Source organism: Mesitornis unicolor, unplaced genomic scaffold (genome assembly GCF_000695765.1).
Source record: "Mesitornis unicolor isolate BGI_N332 unplaced genomic scaffold, ASM69576v1 scaffold41219, whole genome shotgun sequence".
NCBI classification, from domain to species: Eukaryota; Metazoa; Chordata; class Aves; order Mesitornithiformes; family Mesitornithidae; genus Mesitornis; species Mesitornis unicolor.
The window spans coordinates 6,127-15,144 of record NW_010205975.1 but is presented as its reverse complement, the minus strand read 5'-3'; the positions used below and the strand labels follow the sequence as shown (position 1 = coordinate 15,144).

General features: G+C 42.2%; 1 protein-coding gene across 3 annotated transcripts in view; it reads left to right on the top strand.

Moving 5' to 3' along the window:
* SEPHS1 (selenophosphate synthetase 1) overlaps positions 1-8,244 on the top strand; it is a 20,981-nt gene extending 12,737 nt beyond the window's left edge. The window contains exons 6-8 of one of the 3 annotated variants that reach the window (XM_010191604.1): positions 143-242; positions 1,657-1,869; positions 6,878-8,244. In XM_010191604.1, coding sequence (XP_010189906.1) covers positions 143-242; positions 1,657-1,869; positions 6,878-7,092 — 528 coding nt within the window. In that variant the 3' untranslated portion in view covers positions 7,093-8,244. Of the gene's footprint in view, positions 1-142; positions 243-1,656; positions 1,874-6,877 lie in introns of all 3 variants that reach the window. The other 2 variants (XM_010191605.1, XM_010191606.1) reach the window with 2 other exon arrangements.
* Positions 8,245-9,018: the final 774 nt, after the last annotated feature.

Below are 9,018 nucleotides of genomic sequence, written 5' to 3'. Positions count from 1 at the left end.
TTTTGCCCTTTAACTGAGCTTTGAATTTAAAAGGAAAAAAAGGGTACATTTTGGATGAAGGATACTTTTTTTAAGTGGTAGGAGTGTACTTTAAAATATACAGTTGAAAATCTAAAAGAATCGTCTTTATTTCATCCATTAGCCAGAAAAGTGGAATAAAATCAAACTCGTGGTAACGCAGGAAGACGTAGAGCTAGCGTACCAGGAAGCAATGATGAATATGGCACGACTGAACAGAACAGGTAAGAAGATATGTGTGTGCTGGGGGGGAGCTTGTGGGTTTTACCAATTCCATACTTAATTTCATTTTACTGCCATGGGGAAATGTGACACAGCTGCTTTATCACTTCCTTCTGCCCCATCTTTCTGCTGTTCAGTGTTTGTGAAGCAAGCAAATTAAAGTCAAACGCCCCCTTTTAATTACACAGCAAAAACACAAATGCTGCTGGAGATGATTATGACTCATGTGAGTGCTGCAAGTAACATCCCAGTGAGTTAGAGGGTGTTTTGAAGGGAAATATATTGGATTTGTGCCTTATCTTCTGTGTCTGGAGAAGCTGTGAGGGCCTGACTGTAATAAAGTTAAAAAAATAAGAAATAGAATAAAAAAGGAAAATATCTTCATTTAATTTTTTCATCACTTCAGTTATAATTTTTTTTTATTGTTGTTGTGTTATGTGCTTCCCAAATTGTGGAATATGTAGCACATGTTTTGTTGGGTTGGTTTTTTTCTTTTATTTTTGGTAGAGGAAAGGTTCTGCTTTTACACTACAGCTTTATAATCCAGGATTTCCCTTCTTTGTTTTGAAGGATTTTCCCTTCTCCAAAGTATGTTTGGAGGAGCAAAGAATTGAATTAGGTGTTTCCTTATTTCTCAGTTGAAGGAATATGAATAGTGAAATATCTCTTCTCCAGTTTATTCAGTTTTCATTTGGTATTTGTTATCCCACTTGTTTTTCATTCTCTCACAAAGTCTTCCAGGAGAAATAAATGACCTGAATTGTCTTATGGAGAAGACCCCTGGTCCTGCTCCTGTATTGGGAACCACCAAAGCAGGACAAAACATTCTTGGTTTTGTTTTTCTCCACTCACTCTTGCCGGGCACCTGAAACAACACTTAAATATCCTGAACTAAAGCTATTGCCCTGCATGCAGAGGTGCCCTTCTCCCACCCAAGTTGCAAATGCCCAAGAATTTTGTGAATGCATAAGTAGGGAGGCAGGGCGTTCCCCCATGAGCTGCAGGCTTTGGTCTTAAGATCTTAAACTACATGTCCAGAACTTGAGTTCCAATGTAAATGGAGTGGCAGGGGGGGGGAAGAGATGTGAGAAAACTGACCTAGGATGAGTCTGGTCTTTGCCCATAATGAAGCAAAGCTGAGCTCTCTGGCTCTCAGCTCGGAGAGGTTTGAATCTGGAGCACACCCTTGTTTCTTAGACTGCTAATATAAATTAGTAGCACATGTCTAATAGAGCATGCTCATGAATTCCACTTCCCTTCAAGCATGATTTTTTAAAATTAATTTATACAGTAACTCAACCTGATTGAAATTAAAGGTATGCAACTCCATTCAGACTGTTCACAATATCGTTGAAGCATTGCTTTTCCTGATTTATTTTTTTTTCTGATTTGTTTTTCTCTCACCCTCTCTTGTAGCTGCTGGACTCATGCACACTTTCAACGCACACGCAGCTACAGACATCACAGGATTTGGAATCCTGGGGCATGCACAAAACCTTGCCAAGCAGCAGCGAAATGAGGTGTCCTTTGTTATTCACAACCTTCCTGTTCTTGCTAAGATGGCTGCTGTCAGTAAGGCTTGTGGCAATATGTTTGGCCTCATGCACGGGACTTGTCCGGAGACTTCAGGTAGGTGACATTGGTACTACCCTCTTCCTTCCCTAGAGGGAATAATTTAATGTCATTTAAAACATGTATAAAGCATGTGCTTTGCATTCAAAATCACCATTGGTTTGGCGTACGGCCAAGCCAGTGAACCTTAGCCATGCAACTGTTCACAGTTCACTTCTTCAGTCTAATTTCCAAACCACCATCCTGTGCTTAATGCCTTCTCCTTCCTCACAAGACTCTTATTATAGAAACCCTTGCTGTATCTAGAACATTTTGCAGTTAGAAGTTTGTGATGATTCTTTTTGAAACCTATTTTTATCTTAGCTGTTACCTCCAGAAGAGTGAATATCTGAAAATCCCAGCACAGCTGACACAGTTTTCTCAAAGGTAAAGCCACCTGCAGTAGCTTTGCCAGTCAAATGAGTGGTGTTTTGTTTCTCACCATGAGTGTGTGAAGTTTAGTGCTCAATGGGCCAGTCTCGGCAGATGAGGCCTTCTCTGTCCACAGCATACAGACATCCAAGAATATAGATTTTCTCCCTTACATACATGAAATCTGGCTCTAAGGGACTGCTACTGGCAGCAAAAGTAAATAAATAAATAAATAAATAATGTGGTCTCCATCCCATTCACTACAGGAGTTCCCTATTTAATAAAGCTGGCACTTGCAGTGACAGTAAATACAGCAGCTGTGTACAGTCGGGCTACGGAGTTCATTTCAGATAATCATTTAAAAAGCAATTGGGTGATAAGAACTTCTGATGCTTGAAAGTTGCCTTACTATTAAGTGTAGGCCACTTTAGTGACTAGCATGACCACTGTCTTCTGTGGGAAGTCTCTAGACTTCATCTTCCCCTTGAATCTTCTGTCCTGTTCCATCTCGGTTTTCTTCTTTAATCTGACTTTTCTTTCTCGTTGGGAAATGAAGAAGATACAGCAACAAATGTGTCTTTTCTCTTATCTCATTTCCCCACCCTCTTCCTGATCTCCAAAAGTACTATCCAAGTTCTCTGCAGTTGACAACAGAGGGGGCCCCTTGAAGCAAAACAGTCTGAAGATCTGGAAAGAAGTATCACAGGGAGAGCCATAAACTTTTCCTCTGGTGAATACACAGCTTACCGTGATCTGCTGAATTGTTCCTTAGCCATCTGTGTTTAAACAGACACTGTCCTACAGAGACTGCATGGCTCAGATGATGCGTAATAGGATATGGGACGTGCACCCTTTCAAGAGTTCAAACCCAGCATCAGTCAGCAGAGACCAGAAATATCTGGTGGCAGCTTGGCAAGCTGCGTCGAGGTTGGTAGCACCAGACAGATTCTTACTACCCAGAAGTCCACGTAATCAGAGGGCAGGTAGCATTTGTTATCAGCTGCAAAGTCCAAAAAATAGCGTGGACACAGAGCTGAAACTGCAGGATGCTCTTGCAGGTGATGGCTGTGGCAGAGGTTTGTATCGCAGTTGGCATGGGAACGGTTTAGCCGCAAAATGAGCACTTGAGTCTTCAGAGCTGCCCATCCTGCACCCTGGGGATATCCAATTCTGCCTTTCCGCTGAAGGAATGTAAAACGGTGCGGATGTAGCACTGCTGGAAGTGGAAAACGGTCAACTTCAGACTCCCTTTTGGGACTGAGAGCAAAAGGTGGCTTTGAAACGCTGAGCAGTTTATGATTCAACATAGACAGATGATGATGGAAAAACCAGCAAGACATACCTGGTTATTTGGGAACTTTGGGTGCCTCACAACACGCAGATCTGATTTCTTCGCAGCGTTGCGTTTCTCGCAGTAGAGGTGGCTATAGGGATTTTTACAAGGCATTGTCTGCCAAATATGAGAAAGATCCGTAGCCACGTGGACACAGCAGCTCTGGTCTGGGAGCTCTGTAACTGCAGTCCCTTGGCTTTAGGCATTTGCTGGGTAGCCTGACACCCTGCAGCAGCGTGTATCAGCTGGGGCATGGTGTGCTGGCTCCAGCTGTGAGGAGACTTCTGGGGTGCTGCTCAGGGCCGTTCATACCATCATATGGAAACGCTCTTTCTCAATTGCCTTAAACTTCCAGAATTGCTCTGTCTGTAGCTTCTTCATTTGTGAACAGCTGTTTTTCAGCAGAGTGGGCAGGCAATGTGAAATTTACTGGAAAACAATTTGAATGGATTTTAAGACTTGTGGGTTTTTTTCCAGTGCGCATTTGCTGGGCACCTGTTGACAGAAGTCAGTGTTGGAAAGATCTTTTAAGTCATCTGTTCCGTCCTCCAGGCACTCTTGCCTCTGGTGTATTTTCTTAAAATGGCAGTTTTATGTGATTTTTTGCTGTCTTTTAGGTAACTTGTTAATAATAGTTACAGTTGCAGTTAGTTTCAAAAGAATTAATTTTGTTAATTAGACCAGCTACTTGCAGAAATAAGTTAATCTGTATGTGATATTCATGCATGTGTGTATTTTTGCCGCTCCTAATAACTTTTGAAACGGCTGACAGGTGTCAGCCAACTTTTAGTGTAGTGGAGGTATCTCAACAACTCGGTATTTGTGCAGATTTTGTGGAAATAGGCAGGTGGTTAGATAAGAAGGGCTGTGTTAGTGCCTGACAGGAGGCAAGGGCAATGGTCTCATCCTTCTGTCAGGCGTTGTGGGAGGAAGCCATTAACAGGAGCAAGACGCTTGTTTTGATTCATGAACTGTATCTCTGCTCTTAATTGCAAAGCTTTGTCTAGTCTGCTTTTAAAGTTTTCTGTGTCCACTTCCCTGCTTGCAGTACAGCTGCTAGAACCACCAGTGTTCAGAACCTCTTACCAAAAAAACCCTTGCATTTTTAAAAGGGTAAGCCAGGACAGACACCGAGTGGCTGCATCCTTCCAGCCCCCAAAAGAAGCGTGCAGCAGGCTCTCAAACCACCACGGCCATTTGGTCATTCAGCCCACAGCTCATTTGCTTCGGCTTCAGCACGGCTGATGCAGAACTCAGAAACGTGGTACACCATGAGATGCTGCTTGGCTCAGTGCAGAGCGGTGCAGCTGCTTCATTTTCCACAGACGCATTGCAACAACTTAAACTCCTGGTTGCTGTGACTGTGCACGGGTGAAAACTTCACATCCAGGCTGGAACAGAACACATAGGTGGAAAACCTTGAGTTTTTAACCCAGAGGGTTAAAGAGGCTGGTCAGCCTAGCAGACATTAGTCATAATCCCTGCATACAGGAATCCTGCTGCTGCTGGAGAGCAGCCCATAGCCTTTATTAAGGGATATTGATCAAACTCTGGGATGCAGCCAGCAGGTGGGAAGTGATTTTTGATTGGAAAGTGGGATTTTGTACATTTTCACTTCTTGCCAAAGAATGTTAAAAGGGTATGTGTACAAGTGATAGAAAATGACAGGAAGAGAGCATGTGGGGAAAAGATAATTGAGTGAAGATAATTCTTGTGCTCTTACTTCCTTTTCAACCATACTTCTACTCCTCCTTTCTGGCTAGGTAGCACGTTCTCTTCAGTTTGATTTAGAGCCTTGCATGGCAATGGCACATAATTCCTTTGCAGTTGATTTGTCACTTACATCTGGAGTAGCTTAAACATTGTCTTTCAAGTTTCTGGGTTTTTCTGCTGTTTCTGATGGAAGTACCTAGATGTTATGTTCTAAAAAGTCAGAGAGGTAGGTGGTTTTCTGGATGGCACACGCATTTGCTTCATGCAGAACCCAAACAATAACTTCCACATATCCTTATAAATAATTCCTCATCTTCAGTCGCTGGTTCTTCTCACACCCTTAAATTAGAAGTGTCTTTAGTCACTGCTGAGAGGACCATTTGCTTGGAAAAGCAAACATAAAGGTGCTCAAGGTGCTGAGAAGCTGTCCAAGGGCTGTGGAGCCCAGGGTGGTGGGCTCACCGTGTGGGCCTTCACCCCTAGGCTTGGCTCAGAGCTGGTGGCACAACTTGTGCTGCTGGCTGATGCCCTTTGCCCAGACGAGAAGACTTTGGGTCAAATAACTCTGCAAGAGTAAGCAAAGCATCAGCATGTGCCCAGATTGCTGTGTTTGTGTGAATGTACTCTCCTGCCTGTGTTCTCCAAACATTTTCCAGCAGGAGATGATATTTAACATCTCTTACGAGAGGCTGCTGGGTGTCACGGTGCAGCACAGGATACAGACCTGAGCTTGCTGCTCTGTGTTGCAGTGCTTCAGACGTTTGCAGCGTAGCATAAATGCAAAAAAGGTAAGGGATATAGAAAAGCTGACTGATAATAAAGGATAGCACCAAAACATTCAATGTCTTGCCCATATTCCCCTGGAAATTCGTGCCAGAGCTGACAATGAAACTCGTTTTGGTAATTCTCCTGCCAAGCCAACTTTTTCAGTGCTTTGGGATTCTTAGAATGGAAGTTTTCTTAGGTTTAATAACTGAATGGCAAGCTTGCTAACTCGTTATTGTGCTGCTCCTGAAAAGCATTCATTAGTACATATTTTTCACTTGTCACTGAGAAAGAATCTTATGGGCAAGGCTAAAAAAGTTTAGAAAACGCTCTAACAAAGGGGTCAAAAGGACTGTTCACAGGGAGCACTGGATCAAGCCTGCCTAATTTTCTGCCTCTGCATTCCCTGGTAATAGTCCCTGCTTTGCTGAATGATTTCATTGCAGGCCATGGCATTACTTGCAGAATCGGCTGCTGGCAATATGTGGTTGTAGGTATCTGAATGTGACCTTTATCCTGAACGTTTCTGTGTAGGGGCGCTCTGCAGTCCTGCTGGAAGCTCACAATGCTGGCGTTGTTTCAGTTTGCCATTTGTTGGCATCAGCGTGATGTCCTTTTGCCAACGCCTTTTGTGTGTATTTGGCTTCATTTACATTGAACGCTGAATTTGGGCACAAACTTCTTTCTGTAAAGCAGGAGCTCAGACTTCCCCCGTGTCTCCTCTTGGAGTCCTTCAGGATCCGCTGAAGTCACCAACTGTTTCTCTAAACGGGGATCTGGCAGACCAAGGTTGAAATGCTTTTCAATCGGACATTTTAACGCTCTGGTTTTTTTCCTTTGCAGGAGGCCTCCTCATCTGTTTACCACGAGAACAGGCAGCGCGTTTCTGTGCCGAGATCAAGTCTCCAAAATACGGCGAGGGTCACCAAGCGTGGATTATTGGCATAGTAGAGAAGGGCAACCGCACGGCCAGAATTATAGACAAACCACGAATCATTGAAGTCGCACCACAGGTGGCCACTCAGAACGTGAACCCGACGCCCGGTGCCACCTCTTAATATAGATGAAATAGGTGTTTGTTTTTAAATAGATCTATTCCTTTATCATCCTGCAATTTAAAGAACTGTAAAAAGAAAAGAAAACTTGTTGTGTCTGCACATCTGGTGGCCTTAGGTCAGTTTATGAGTGGATACAATTAATAAAATAAAATCCATTGCCTTTTTTTCCTGTTACATTAACTGAAGATGCACCTAATCTTGAGGCAGCTTCTGAGTTGAGAATTATATTGTTATCCAATACTGTTGATTCATTTTGAATCTTTAGACACTTATCTCTTGCCGCATAGGCTCTTTTTAAAGGTGCTTTCACGTAGCACAGACATTACCAGTAGTAGTGTCGAATAGCAGTTTGTGTCCTTTCATTATATGTATATTTATCATAAGTCTAATTTTGATGCCTTGAGTGATATTCCAGAAAGGCAATAAATTGATAAGCAACACAGTGGGTATACCCAGTAGTAAGAGGGTTGCATGATTTACGTTCAATCTTTGATTTTTTTTAAATATATTTTTTTTTTAAGGATTAGTCTTACCAAGAGCATCTACGACCCTGGACATTGCTTGGTAGTGCACTCTGTTAAACGAGCAAGTGCTGACTTTGCATGGAAAGCGCTTCAGAGTCGGAGGAGTCATTTTTAATTTCATTATTTGTAGACCTGACAATATTTACTGTATTATCAATGATTGTTTTCTTTATTGATAGCAAGGAAAAAGAATTCTTTTTTTTGCAATGTGATTGGATGTGCTATAGTGCAACAAAGGTTTTGCAGACCAAAAGGAGGTTACTGTATAATATTCATTTACAATTCACTATATAAATAACTACACAAATAATTTTTAAATATAATCAAACTAAAATAAACCTCTGTTCTGTGGATGGTAGTGTTTAATACATTTTATATTTGTATAGTGATTACAAGCCTTTTTTGTTTCTTTAAAATCAGCAGCTGTTTAGTATAATTCTTAGTATTATTTTGTTCTTTGCTCAAACACATTTTTGTGCACGCTTTTGTGATCTGTGTTTAAAATCTACATTGCCAACATTGCAGCTTGAACTTAAGCTTGTTATTCAAAATAAATATTTAATTTTTTTTATTGCTCTTGTATAAGTGCATGAACTTTTCTGATTCCTTGCTGAATTGCAAACTGGAAGGAGGAGAAATTCTCCTTTTTTATTTTATTGCAAGTGGAATTATACAGATAGTTGTTAACGACTCCTTTGATCAGTTCTGCAAGCTGTGATGTCCAGTGGTAATCTAGAATATCTCTACCTGCATGCCAAAGCTGGGGGCAAGTAGGTTATCTCCAAGTGGACTATCCACTTCATTTTGTTTATTTTGCTTATCAGCACAAAGTGTGCCATGGTTTTGAATTGTTTCCTCCAAGTCCTCCAGGCCGTGCCTGCCGTAAGCTGGACCAGGGCAGCAGAAGGGATGCTGAAACCCGTCTTTTCCCGACGGCACGGTAAGCTGAGGGCGCTTCGCTGACGCAGCGCTCTGTAAGCCTTTCCTAGGTTGTGGAATTTTCTCCTTGATTTTTCAGACCAGGAAGAAGAAAATCTTGGATCATCGCTACTGCAACCAGCACGAATTACAAGGGCTTCTGTCTGTGGAAAATGAGTCTCTGGAGATGAACCACTCCTGTGCATCAGGCAAGGTTTACATTTCCAGTCTTGCTTCTAATGAAGACTCTGGCAAAACTTGGCTCATCTTTTTTCCACTCAGCAGAGTTCTCGACAGGCACCTCTTCCAAAGCTATATTTTTTTTTAAACATTCCCCCACCTCGCGAGTAGCCTAAACCACACAGGACTCCACACTCCTTTTCCTGGGGAAGCCTGAGCTGCGTGCTCACCACAAAACCTCGAAGAAATCCTGCTAGGTTTTTTACAGCGGTTCTGAAAATAAAGCATCAAAAACCCATTGTCT